Source organism: Accipiter gentilis, chromosome 9 (genome assembly GCF_929443795.1).
Source record: "Accipiter gentilis chromosome 9, bAccGen1.1, whole genome shotgun sequence".
Taxonomy (NCBI): domain Eukaryota; kingdom Metazoa; phylum Chordata; class Aves; order Accipitriformes; family Accipitridae; genus Astur; species Astur gentilis.
In genome coordinates this window covers 9,150,333-9,164,069 of record NC_064888.1, presented here as the reverse complement: position 1 = coordinate 9,164,069, position 13,737 = coordinate 9,150,333, and the positions used below count along the sequence as shown (strand labels likewise).

At 52.7% G+C, this 13,737-nt stretch overlaps 1 protein-coding gene across 2 annotated transcripts in view; it reads left to right on the top strand.

The window, feature by feature from the left end:
- The first annotated feature begins 978 nt into the window (after window positions 1-978).
- The window catches only part of ARID5B (AT-rich interaction domain 5B), a 122,384-nt gene continuing 109,625 nt past the window's right edge, over window positions 979-13,737 (top strand). Inside the window, exons 1-2 of one of the 2 annotated variants that reach the window (XM_049810807.1) lie at window positions 979-1,094; window positions 1,345-1,605. In XM_049810807.1, coding sequence (XP_049666764.1) covers window positions 1,074-1,094; window positions 1,345-1,605 — 282 coding nt within the window. In that variant the 5' untranslated portion in view covers window positions 979-1,073. Of the gene's footprint in view, window positions 1,095-1,280; window positions 1,606-13,737 lie in introns of those variants that run through there. The other variant, XM_049810806.1, reaches the window with a different exon arrangement.

Here is a 13,737-nt window from a genome sequence, read left to right as displayed (position 1 = left end):
GCTCCCCGCGTTACCGCGGAAGCTCCGCGGGATGGGCAGAGCCCCGCGGCTCTCCCCGACGTGCGCCGCCGCCGCCGCCGCCGCCGGGGGGGGGTGGGTGGACGGGCGGGCGGGGCGCGTAGCCGCCCGTCCCGCACCCCTCCGCTCCCGCGGAACCATCCCGCCCCCCCCCCCCCCCCTCCGCGCGGTGGCGGCTTCCGCAGCGCCCGGCGGATCGGCAGTGCCGGCACGTCCCGCTGCGCGCTCCGCGGGCGCGGAGGGAGCGCGCCCCTCCCCCGCTGCCGTTGTGGGGTTTTATTTTTGGTTTTATTTTTTAATTCTGGCCGAGCCGCGTCTCTCCGCGCAGCGCGGCGGCGCATGAATATTGATGTGTTTATATAATCGATAACCCACTTTCCTCCCTTCCCGGGGAAGAAGAAGAGAAAAAAAAAAAAAAAAAAAAAAAAAAGGTAAATAAATTCAAGACGAGCCGCCCGCCCTCAGCAGGCCGCCGGGGTCCGCCGGGGGGGGGGGGCGGGGGGTCAGCCCCCGCTCTCCGCGCCGCTCCGCAGAGCCCGGCGGTGGGAGCGCGGCGGCCCCAGCGGGCGCGCGCGGAGACGAGCAGCGCCCCTCGCGCCGCAGGAAATGGTCTTTATATTAGACATATACAGGCAGGTCCTGTCAGATCCGCAGCGCGCCCGGGCGCCCTTTCGGCTCCCCAAAAATCGCCGGGGGCCGCGGCGGCCCCCGCCGCCGCCCCGCCGCCCCCGCGCCGCCCCCCCGGTTGCCGCCGCCGCCCCGCGGCATTTTTGCCGGGCCGGGGCGGGCGCCGGGGGGCCGGCCGGCGTCGGGCGTCGGCGTCGGCGGGGCGCGGCGGGGCGTCGGCGGGGCGTCGGGGCGGGGAGCGGGCGTCGGGGGGGGGCGCCGCCGCGCGCGGCGGGGCGGGGGGCGGCGGCGGCGGCGGGGCGGCGCGGGGGCGGCGGCGGCGGGGGGCGGCGGGCGGCGGGGCCGGCTTCGCCCTGCCAGGACCTGCCGGGCTCCATTCACGCCAACAAGTTTGGGAGAATGTTGAGTTCAATCACGCCGGAGCCGCGATGGAGCGCAGCGCACTGCAGGTACCGCGCCGCCCCGCGCGCCCCGCCCCGCCCCGCGCCCGCCGCCGCCGCCGCCGCCGCCGCCGCCGCCGCGGAGCCTCCGCGCCGCTGCGCGCCCCCTCCCCTCCCCTCCCCGCCGCCCTCCCTTTCCCGTCCCTTCCCTCCCTCCCTCCCTCCCTCCCTCCGCCCGCCCGCCCTCCTCCTGCGCGGCGCTGCGCGGCGCGGCGCGGAGCCGGCGCTGATGCCGCTGCCGTGTTGTTGTTCCCCGCAGTGGGTCGGCGCCCCGTGCGGCTCGCACGGCCCCTACGTCTTCTACAGGGCGTTCCGCTTCCAGCGCCGCGGCGGCGGCCGGGCGCGGGTCCTCTCCCTCGGCGACTTCTTCTTCGTGCGGTGCCGCGCGGAGGAGCCCGCCTGCATCGCGGAGCTGCAGCTGCTCTGGGAGGAGCGCACCAGCCGGCAACTTCTCTCCAGCGCCAAACTTTATTTTCTCCCCGAGGACACCCCCCAGGGCAGGACCAGTGACCATGGCGAGGTGGTAAACGCGGCGCCGGCCCCCCCCCCCCCCCCCCCCCCCCCTCCGCGCCCGTCCCCACCTGCATGCCCCGGGCTCGGCTACACACCCCCCCACACACACTCCCCCCCCACCCCCCTCCACCCGCGTCCCCCTCCCCGCTGTGCGTGGCGGGGCAGCGCGGAGGGGCCGCGCCGTCGGGGCGCTCCGATGCGCGTTGCCCGGGAACTTGTGCGGGCGGGGTGGTTGGGGGGTGGTGGGGGGGGTGTTCGGAGAGGAGGGGGGGGGTCGGAGTGCGGGGCTTCACCCGGCCCGGCGGGCAGCGGAGCGTGTGCGGGGCTCGCCCTGCCCTTCTCCGGCTTCGTTAACAACAACAACAAAAACCCCAAACCCAAAACACACAGAAAAGAGGGGAAGGGGGGGGGGGGGGGTGTTCGATATTGTTCGGGGCTTTTTTTTTTTTTTTTTTTTTTTTTTTTTGTGTGGTGTTCGATATGTTTAAGAGGGCGGAAATTACGAAATGGAGGCTGAGGGAGATCAAAAGCTATTGAGCTGGCAGGGACGTGTTGAATAAAGTGATAAATGACAGGTACGGGAATAATACATTCAAATAACTTGCAGATATGCCTGGGCGTATTTCGGAGCCGCCGGGCGGCCGGCGCAAACACGCTGCGTTCCGGCACCCACCGCCACCGCTCCGCTCCGCTCCGTGCCCGCCCCGCACCGCCCGGGATGGGGCCGCGGAGCCGCGCAGGTTGCGCCCCCCGCCCCGCCCCGGGCCGCTCCCCCCATTCCCCCCCCCCCTCCATCCCCGCTCCCTCCCGTTATTTGCTTTTCAGATTTCTTGCTTCGGCACGGGCCGGGAGGGTGGGGAGGGGAAAGGACGAGGGACCCAGAAAGGGCTGCGGGGATGGAAGGGGTCCCCGAGAGGGGTGGGAGACCGGGGGGACACGACACACGGGACACGAGATGTTTGGGGGGAACTTCTGTCGGAGATGCTGGGGCGGGGGGGGGGGGGGGTGTAGGTCCAAGGCGGGGCGGCTGTCCGCAGGGGCTGTTTTCGGAGGCACGCGTGGCGCCGACGTAGCCGTGTACCCGTAGACGTGCGTACGCAGTCGAAACGCGTTTCAGAGCCACCTTCGCTCGCTGCCACCTCTTCGCTTTAATTTTCTGTGCGTGCGGCTGAGATAAGGGAGCCTTTTCCTAAGAATCAGGGAGATGACAGTGAGCAATGGATGCTCTGAAATTGCCCGTGGTGACTATTTAAAACTGTGCCTCTCTGTGTCTTGTGCGCGTGTGTGTGCGTAAAATGAAAGATATTTGGAAGGGAGGGGGGTGGGGAAAGGGACACAAATCATTTTAATACGCCTTAATGATCGGCTCATGTTACTGTGGTAGGAACATCAGAGAAAATTAATCCTACCATTACGAGTGAAACGCTGCTCCGGTGCGAGAGTTCTCAGCTGCGTGTACCTTCCTAATAATATGCACAATTCTATTTATTTTTACATGCAAACACCGCTAGTAATTAGCCGTGTGATTATACTCGTGCATTTCATTGGGGCTTTAACTGATGTCATTCTGCATTATTCAACCATATGAAAACAATTTTCAATTAAGATAATGGCACGCCTTGAAATTATGCAAATGCCGGTCATATTGTGTAGAATAATTATGACAAATGTAAAGCAGGTAAAAAGTTTCCTAATGCAGTTGTGTTTTACACCCCGGTGATGTCATTTCCCCTCTGGCCTAAGTTAGTCATTCATTAGCAGAGTAGCAGCAGCAGCAGCAGCAACAGCAACAGCTCTGAGTGATACTTCTCTGGCAGGGAGCCTACAGAAACCGGCACTGAGAGCCAGGGCCTAGAGAGGGCAACATAACACTCCCATTAAGAAACGTACTTTGTTTTCACTTACTCCATTAACTTGTTTATAGACATCGGAATGATTTTTTTATTATCGATTTTTAATAGTTTGGAACGATCCGACTCGCACTCGGGGATGCGCAGGCAGCCGAGAGACAAAAGCCTGGGTGCCGGCTGACGCTTTGCAAAGTGCCGTCTGGGTGGGGGCACAGCGGGCTTCGTCGGGGCACGGGGGGGGGGGCTGTTTCACCTCACCACCCCGCGATCGTGGTTCCTGACGTAAATGACATCCGTAGCTGTCCCCAAAGCGGTGGCAGGGCCGCCTCTGGGGTCGCAAGGCTTCCCAACTCCGGGCTGGGCTCCTTCTGCGGGAGGAGACGCAGCTCTCGAGTGAGAGGCGGCTTACAGCCGTCAGGGGAGACCTTATTTGTGGCGTGGGACTGCCAGCAGCGTAAAACACCTCGTCCCGCGTTCGGGGAGCGGGGATGAAGTGAGCCGGTGCTTAAACGCGTATCGCAAATCTGCGGTGTCCGAGGCAAAGGGCGACCGGGGCGCTCGCTGTCAATAAAATTGTTGGTGAGGGGGGGCAAGCGGGCGAATCGCAGGCTGGCGGTCGAGCCCACTGGAGATTTCGTCGCTAGCAGCTACCTGCGCTAGTGGCATGATTAATAGAAGCAGCTCGCTGCCTGTTTTCCGTAATAGCAGCATTGACACTATGACAATATTCAGCTAGTGGCTGTGGGGAGGGAGGAGAAGCAAAGAGCTATGTAATGCTTCTGTTACTCAGAAATTTCTGATGGTGTATTTTATCTGATTGCCAAATGTTTGAGCTAATCAGCGGTAAGTGTAAATATAACTCTTTTTATAGCTAGCTGAATTCATCATCCAGATTTAAATACAACCCTGACTGCTGCTAAAACCGGATGTTTCCGTACGCGGGGGCCCAGACGCAGCAAAGGGTTCAAACCCAAGGTGTGCTGCCGCCAAGGTACCCCTCCCTCCGCCCAAGGCTCCGCATCCCCGTGAGCACTGTGGAGAAACTCTCCTTCAGCCCCAGGAGCCAGCCGGAGATTGCTTCCCAGGGAGTCTCAGTGGATGGCAGACGTGGGATGGGGCTGGTTGCACGCTGCAGGCATGAGCGCTCCTGGTCCCGATGCTCGTTGCGTCCTGGAGCCACGCGCGTGGAGAGGCCGGGACCGGCTCCGGCATCACGCTTGGGCCGGGGGTCTTGCTGCGCAGGAGCAGCGGAGACATTTTTGTGAGAGCGATGGTGCCTTTGGGGATACTGTTGAGTGAGCTAGAAGAGTTTTGCTCTACTTCACCGAAAACTTTGTCGCTGCTTTTAAAACACCGGGGTCTGGGTGTGCTGCCTCTGGCCTCGCTGTCAAGCCCAAACGCCACAGCAGGTGCGGTGCTGGTCGGAGAGCGGGAGCCGCCTTCTCCCCCCTTCCCTCCAGCAGGGAAGAAGTGGCCGTCCTCCATTCCTGGGAGGGCCGCCACCAAAATGGAGAAGGCGTCTGTTTTGCCGGAGGAAGACGCCACCTTGCCCTGGTTTTCTCGGCCGCTCGTGGACTGGCACGGTCCCCTGTGTCACGTCCTGCAGGGGGTGGGAAGAACTCCACGACAGCAGCCGCCTCACACAGGGCTCGGAGCAGGATGCTCGGGGGGCTGCGAAAGTCTGGAGGGAGCGGCTTGTAAGAGCACGCTGTCACGCTTGAAGTGGTTTCACGGGGTGTGTGTAGAAAGCAGCCCCCCAGCTTTTCCAGCACCCAACTGTGAGAAGTAGATGCCGGTTGTCTGCCAGCAAAAAGCCCCTGCCCAGTCTCCTCGCACAGCGCCCTGGCCCCGTGGCACTTGGGGGGTGCGAGGTGGGCTCAGCCCCCGAGCCCTGCAGCCCAGGGGGTCGTAGCCAAACCCTCCTCCGGCTCATTTACTCCCCTCTGCTCCAAGGGGTAGCGTTGGGCTGTGGAACGACTGACCTTTGCGGAAGCAGTTCTAGAGCAAAGTGCTTGTTAGTGCCTTGTGTTTTTATGTTTTTAAAGGTGTTGGCATTAATTAGACTGGGCTTAAAAATATATATATCAAAGCCGGTGCTTGTTAAATCCAAGGATGGTATTTGACGTGATGTGTACAATTCCTAAAAAAAACCCAAACAAGCAACTAATTCATTTGGCATGGTATGACATTCTCTGCATTGCCCTGCATCGTTGTGAGTGCTGCTTCTGCTGAGGCTGGACTGTCAGTGGGGATCTGCCTTTGGTTCATTCATCAGCAGCTAAGTTACTACGAACTCATGTTGATTTCACCTCTTCTCCCAAACTGGGGATCTGATGCAATGCTTTTCGTCTTGCAAATAATCCTTACTCATGCAAGTAATTTACATGAGTAAGCGTTGCTCATACAGAGGAGAGGAGAGAGCTAGTTTCCTGTAATTATTTCTCTAGCAGTATTTTGCATTTTCAGACTAATTGGGGGAAAGAAAAAAAGAAGAAAAAAAGAAGAAGGAGTCACTCCATAAATGTATGTCATTTGTAATTGCAGAAGAGATGCTTCCAGAAAGTTAAGGGAGGCGTTGGGTTTGTTCTCTCTTCATTTCGGGACAGACACTCGCAGCATCTCTCAAAAGCCCGATTCGTTTCTGAGGGGCTCGCCACGTGCAGAGTTCCTACCCCAGTGCGTAAAGGTAGCACAGGCTGGCCCAAGCGTGGTGTCTTACACCGCTAGTGCTTTATTGCCACCACCCTTGAAAAATATGCTACTCCCTTTGCACAGTAATAGATTATTTTTTTTTTTTTTTGAGAAATGTGGGAATCTGTATGCTCTTATCTGAAATGAGAACGGCCCCGTTTTAGTCTCTGTGGATGGTGTGTGCCTTATGCTCGTATCTGTCAACACTGGTAATGACAACACGTTTCAAACATGCAGATTATGATTATTAAAGGGTGCTTTAAAAATCATGCTAATAGCATCAATCTCCAATGTACACTTGCTCAAATTAATTCAGCTTTGGAAATCAGGCGCACTGTAATAGCAGTGTTAGAGAAATGGCATTTGTCATAAAATATCATGGTTTTGGTAATTGCATATCCACTCTGTATATTTTTATCTCTCGCCACCAGTAGCATGTGCTGGCAAAGGAAGGAGAGGGCAGTGATATTACTCAGAGAAGCCACATGTTGCTAGCCATTAGCCAGCAATCTGGCATATCTGGTCACTTAAGGCAGATTCCTTTTTTTGTTGTTGTTGGGGGTTTTTTTTGGTTTTGTGTTTGGTTTTTTTTTTCCCCCTTTCCCCTTTCCCTCCACTTCCCAGTGCATTCAGACTGTAAAATACACCCACTGCTCTCCGGAGTTGCTGTTCCCAGTCTGATCAGTGGCACTAAACATTAAACTCTTGTCTTTGGAGAATAATAGGCCTCACATGGTACACCCTCAAGCATGTTGAGATACTGTGCAGGCTGGAAAATAAAAATGTTCTAATTGTGTCTTTTAAATAAGCATAGGAGTGAATTAATTAGACTATATTTTGTCTTTAGTTGCTTAGTTACACAATAGTATTCCTAAGCACAAGTAAGATAAATTGGCTCTTTTTGTGCTGCTTGTCCCTTAATCATAATTACTGTATTGCTCAGGAGAGTAACGCATACATAGATTTTGCATTTTTAATAATATTCAAACAATATGCGAATGATATAGAAAGTATGTTCTGATTCAAGCTCTTACATGCTTTTATTCGGGAAGAAGTTCTACTGCTGTGGGAGCAATATTTGCATTAGTTGCTCAGAGATGTAGTTCTGGGAAATACATAATTGAAATATTCTTGCAATGCTTGTTCTGGCCCTTTCATTCGCATTCAAAATAACAATGCCTTAAGTCTCCGAACAGTCATCCACTCTTGATTTAAGAGCTTTTTTTCTTTGTGTGTGTGTGTGTGTGTGTTTCTGTGTGTGCAGCGTGGGTTCACACCCAGCGTTAACCCTGCAGAGCCTAGACGCTCGCGTGATTCATAGTCTCGTATCAAGTTGAGCTTTCTATTTTGTAGCTAAAATGCAGTCAGAAGGTCAGATGAACATCGGCATTTTATGGCATTAATCCAATGACCTTAATGCTTGGCAGGCGTCCATGTTTCTGTGCGAAGGTGCCAGGGTTATAGATAATAAAAAGAGTTTGTTTTCATTTTCTGGATATTTTAATCTTTCTTTGGAAAGCATAGCCTCAGGTTTGGGGGGCTTGAGGCTGCTCCCGGGGGCCAAAACTTTAATGTCTTCCTGGGTTGTTGAACGTTAGCTGCTAATGATGGGCAGATTGATACAGATACTGAACAATGGAAGGTTCTGGCAAGAAACCCCCTAGACATGCTCAGTGGATGTATGTGAAAATTGGCTCCATTGTTCTGCTGTATGAAAAGCAAGTAAATTATTTACAGATATTTGCTAATTAAAGCACATATTGTTTTACTAGCACAATAGAACACAATATAACAAAAGACAAAAGAATAAGCTTGCATAATTTAAACCTGCTAATGCAATGTACTCCTTATTAAGAAAAATATAATTATGTAATCTATGAGGAAAGCTTTTCTTACTGTAACTGTAGTAGGCAAAATTAGGAATGAATTGCTTGTCAACTTGCCTAAACTAAAACAGCTCTTCAAGATCTGTGAGCTATCTGACGGGAAAACATTTTGACTGAAGCCTATTTTCTCTTTGGTCAGAACTTCTATCTGGAATGACAGATATAAATTCAATTTGAACCTCTGCTCAGGAGTGGGAGGAGGGAGAAAAAAAACCACCCCAGAAATGAAGGAGGAGGCTCACAGTAGAAATGTCAAGTCTAGCTGCTCACAGCCGTCCCTCTGTGTGCTCCACCTCCACCCCACTTCTGGCCCAGATGGACCGGTATCCCACAAAGCATCCTACAAAAACACCGTGCTGCCCTGCCCCAGGACATTTTGCGTGTCTCCTTTTGGAAGTACCGAGTCACGCAGAAAAAGCTGCTTGCTAAGACAAAGGCAGGCAAGTACCACAGGACTCTGTCTGCTTCACCTGTGTCCTTAATCTTGGTCCCTTCTTTGGGGTTTTGGCCCCCAGCAGACTGGATGAACACGTCAGGAGGTAGTGTTCTCCATCGGCATGAGTTTCAGACAGCTGTGTGCAGCTGTGCTTAGGCTGGGGAAATAGTGCGGTAGGCTGGGGAAATACCTGTCACCTGAATTTAACGAGATCATTATAGCCCTTTAAAGTAATTAGCGAAGGATTAACAGATGAAAGGTTCTGCCTTGGCCTCTTTAAAATTCTCCCGTGTGCCAGGTAAACTCCTAGGCTGTGCGTGTGTCCATTCTCAAGGCTCTGCCCGTCGGTTTACGGGTGGAGAGCAGTGGTCTCTGTAGGTCCCTGCACGCTGACATCTTTGGGGAGCGTTGCAGGCCCAGACCCCAGCGGTCAGTTCTGCTCCACGCATCCCTTGGGACACCTCCGTCTGTCCCAGGCTAGAGACGCACGAGGAGACGGCGCCAAATGAGGCACTCGGGGCAGGGAAAGGGGAAAAGAAAGCTACCCCTGCCCATGCCACATGCTGGAGCCTCTTGTGAGGCTTCCCCGTTGCTGGGTGATCCCGCCTGCAGAACGGGAGCAGCGGTTCCCACCAGGCAGAGCTCTGCCCTGGCTCCCCAGGTCTGCAGCCTGCTTAGGAAGGTTGTACTGGAAAAGCAATGCGTAATAAGAGAGCGGATGGCAGGAGAGCCCTTTGTGTGCCTCGTCAGGAGGCTGAACAGGGCAGTTGCCAGAGCCAGACCCTTTGTATGACGGCAGCAACAGGTTTTTAGCTGGTCTGTGATCCCGCAGTCTTAAAAAACCCTACGTATACCCCCAGTCCACAGCAGGCAGCAGGAACAGGACCTTCTTACTCTGGAGAAGGTCTCCGGGAGCAAAACAGTGCTGTACAAACGTTCTCTGCCCCTTTAGGCCTGAACATAGTCCCTGGAGGAAAGCATGCGTGACATGCTGCTTGTAGGAGATGACCCTGGAGACCTGGGTTCAGGTCCCTGAGTGACTTTTGTCAAGTGGGTTAGGGCTGAATTGAGATGACCTGGTTTCCACCGCTGTCCCAAAGCCCAGGTAGCATCTGTAGGGCAGAGAATTGCTCTGGACTACAGACTGTGCCAACAGGGCCTTTTGGTTTGACGGTGCTGTCAAGTAAAGGTGATGGTACTTTCCTCAAACGCTCAGGTAAAAAGCACTGCTGCGGGAGAGGTTCTTATTGGAAATAAGCCCCCTCCTTTCTTTCTCTGCAACATGACCTTCCACTCCTCAAAGGGATCTAGGGCAGGGAACTGGATTCCTGGGGCGAGAATTGCGTTGTTGTGCAAGGTACAGGAAGGTCCTTTTCACCTAAATTGCAAAAAACTAAAAAATACATGGTTTATAAAAAAAAAACCAGAATAATAGAGGCCTTTATGCCCAAATGAAATATACAGTTCTATTATCCTCAGTGAATGCAGTCTGTAAGAGTCGCACTGTATTTTTTGCTCCTGTGGATGAATGTGTTTTCATCGGCAATGTACTGGGTTGTAAAATATGCATCCCCAGCTATCTACCATGCTAAAGGTTTCAGTAAAAAGGCTTGAAGATGTTTTCTAATGCAAATCATAGTGATCAGATAAATGACACGCAGTGTCTCCTGTAATTATCGGCAAGAGTTTTTACAGTATGTCTCCTGTTTCTCTCTAGGCCACGTATTTGATGTTAGGAGACAGCCAAGCAGGTGTTCGACTCACTCGTGCCCTCCAGAATTCCTTAAATGACCTCTGGAAGCACTGGAGTGAAAACAGTCTCAGCATGTCAAAATTTTGAGGTATCTCAGTTGCCATAATTCTTTTAAGGCTGCCTCGGCGTCTCTAAAATATAAATCTTTCCTAGTTATTAGCAATGAGTGAGGAGTTGTGACGTACCGTATGCCGGTGTGCAATCAAGATGTACGACCTCCCTGTGCTGCCCTGTGACTCCCTGCCTTGTAAGAGTTAATATTTCTTCTAAAAAATAATTATCTACTTTAAACTATTATAACTACCTGACCTCTTTCCCTGAATGTATTTCAACCATCTGCTGAGTCAGGCAATATAGCATTCTGTGCTTTCGGGAGGCTGTGATGGTTGCTTAGACAACAGTGACATAATATTTAAGCATAATGGCTCTTGAGAAGATGCTGTCCCCTTCTCCCTGGACAACTTCTCTGAAAATGCAAATCCGATATGCTCTTAAAAAAAACGAGAGAGGGATGAGAGGGGTTTGTATCACCATCTTTCTTAACCATCTCCCCATTTCCCACTCGATAGGTGAAAGTATTGTACTTTGCTCAGGAGTCTTGTAAGATGTGCTAAAATTATAGGCTGACTAGATACTCACTTTTATAGAAACAGAAGAAAAAGTGCCTTTTTTTATAGTCAGTGCTTATTTCAAGATTTAGACAACTTTGTGGCTGGGAAAAGCGTTGCCATTGGTTGGTCAGCGTCCAAAAAGGCCCATCCAAGATAAATCTCATTGCTGAGCAGAGCTGAAATCGGCGCTGGCTGTTTTGTCTTGCAAACCTCATCTTGCTGTAGCAGGAAAAAACTACAATTAAAGACTTAACCACCCAATGGAGACCTCATAAACATATCACTTCAGAGCATAGCTAATACACAATGAGTTGATTTTTGTATAGGTATATATATATGCACTGTATGCGACGTGGGTGGTTTTTCATGTTTACACAGAGATATAATTATGAATGACATGAAGGTTATACAGCAGATTTCTTTAATCTTCTAAAGGTTTGTTAGTCATGTGTCACCGTGTACCTGGTTTTTATTTATTTAACATCTGTATTCCTTTGTCATCTCATTGAAAGGGTTTCTCTAGAAGGGTTGTGGCAGTAGGTGCGCAGCAGTTGATACCGAATGGCTGTGGGGGTCTCCTCTGGCTGGCAGAGCCCTGCAGATCCTGAAGCAATTTTTATCGTAACATTGGACTGTGAGACATTTTTGCTTAACAAAAAAGGAGAGGGTCACCTGCTGCTCCAAAAAAATAATAACACACACCCACCCTCCCCTGCCCCCGACTCATAGTTTGGGTCTGAGCACTTGGAAAGGTTACTCAAGGATGTGCGAAAGCTTGGCAAGGCACATCAAAATCCCAGAGCTGATGAAATAGTTGGGTGACCTCTGTTTGGGTGGCATTGGGGCAGATGACCTCTTGTGTTAGCAAACTGCCGAGATGGGGGGGAAGACAGCCTCTCTGGAAGCTGCCTGTGGCTCGGGCTCCTCAGAAAGAAGGGGCTGAAGCTACCTGCCGTGTTTTGCTGGGTGACACTGGCAGTGTTTGAATGATGAGGTGCTGGGGTGAAGACGTCTCTGGAGATGCAGTCTCTCGCTGGCGAGATCGACGTTGGCAGCGGCGCTTGGAGGAGGACCGCGGTCCGACCTGTGACTGCTGTGATGTGTGGGGAGTTGAGGAGGACGTGGCCGGTTGTCTCTGACTTGGGCCGAAAATGAGCAAGAGCTCAAAAAACAGGTGGAGAGAGAGAGCAGGTCTACCCAGTCCCACTGTGAGTAGGTCAGGGTGACCCAAGTCAGGCGCTGAAATATATAGGGTAATTTTTCTCTTTTCTGGCTAAAAGTGAACTTGGCCGTGTTTCCCTGGTGCAGCCGTGGGGATCGCGAGGGGTACAAGGGGAGGGCACAAGGCCGCTGCTGGTGTGGAGGATGGCTGGGTGCTCCTGGGCGCTGGAGCGGCGGCACGGCCTGGCCTCCCTCACCAGGGGCTCGTCCTGCAGCCGCCGCCTCTGCAGGCCGGGCCTGGCCTCGGCCCCGCTTCCTTTGGGGCAACTCTGAAACCCCACAGCGGTGTCTTTAATGTTGGGAGCAGCTCTGGCTTTTGGAGGGGTTGACGGCAGCAGAGCTGCAGTTACAGCAGGTGCGAGAGGGGCCCTCCTGGCCTGACAGCCGTAAGGTGGGTGCTGCCGTTGCTCGGCGGTGGCACAAGGTCCAGCTTAGCGGCCGTGAGCATACTTGCGGTCAGCCGCCCTGCTTGGGGCATCCCAGCCAATTTGGGGGCCAGCCTGGTGGCCCTAGGGATGTGGCTGCCGCAGGGGTGACGGCCACCAGGTGCCCTTGGGGACACAGATGCCGCAGGGTGACACGGGGCCGTCGCCTAGCACTGCCTGCATGGAGGGGGTTCATCCCACAACCTCTGTCACAGCACAGTGACAGCCTGAATTTGTTTTATATTCGTGTGCTCTATTTGTGTGCTCAGCTGCTCTGTGGTGCCATTCTGGGCGCCCCTTTGCGCCATGGCGGCTGTATTTAGACACCCAGTGCCATTTTGTGAAGGGCTGAGGCGAGCACACAACGGTCTGTTCGCAGGGTCTTTTCCTGGCCCCTCACATCAATGTGGAGATGCTAAACACCACACGTTTTCACGGCCGTGGCCACGGTGCTGCCACAGAAAGCATATGGCTGGGGTGTGCTCTCCCCTGCCCCCCCGAAAGCCGCCTCTCCACAGTTCCCCTCCATGGCAGCCTGGGCAGAGCCAGTGAGTGCTCTGGCATTGCTTCACCCTTGTTACAGTAGGGTTTCTTTTTTTTTTTCTTTCTTCTTTCCCCCCCCCCCCCCCCCCCCCCGTACACATCATGTGCGTGTGTGCGAAGGTTGTATTCTCAAAAACAAGTTTATTCATTGATGATGTAATAGTGATTGTACTTTTCTTTTGGTTAATAAATTGTCTGCTCAGCTTACTTTGTATGCCAGCCAAAATTAGTCATACCAGTTCTTGGAAAGGGTATGAAGAAACTAGTAATTGAAATCATAATCATTTGATCATGAGAGCTATTTGGAAAATAATATTTTAACCAAAACCACATCTGATCTCCAAGTCAAGTTTTTTTTTAAAACTGCTGCTAAGTAGATTTCTCTAGTGTTGAGTATTAGAAATTGTGTAGTAGCTGGTGATGGTATTCAACATCCTAAAAGAGGACTTCATCCAGAAATTGCTGAGACTGTCTGCAGGCAGGCTGATATTTATATATATGTATTACTTTTTTTCCATCCTGACATTTAATAATCACCATGTAATAGCTATAAAATACATAGCAACTACAGCTTTTATATTTCACATGGATGGTGTAATGAAATGGGGTGAAACCATCCATTGAAATTGTACTTTGTAGTACCCAACGCTTGTTTACAAAGTATTGACGTTTGTCATAAACAGAGATTTAAAACATCACTGTTATTGTTTGTTGTTCGGTGGA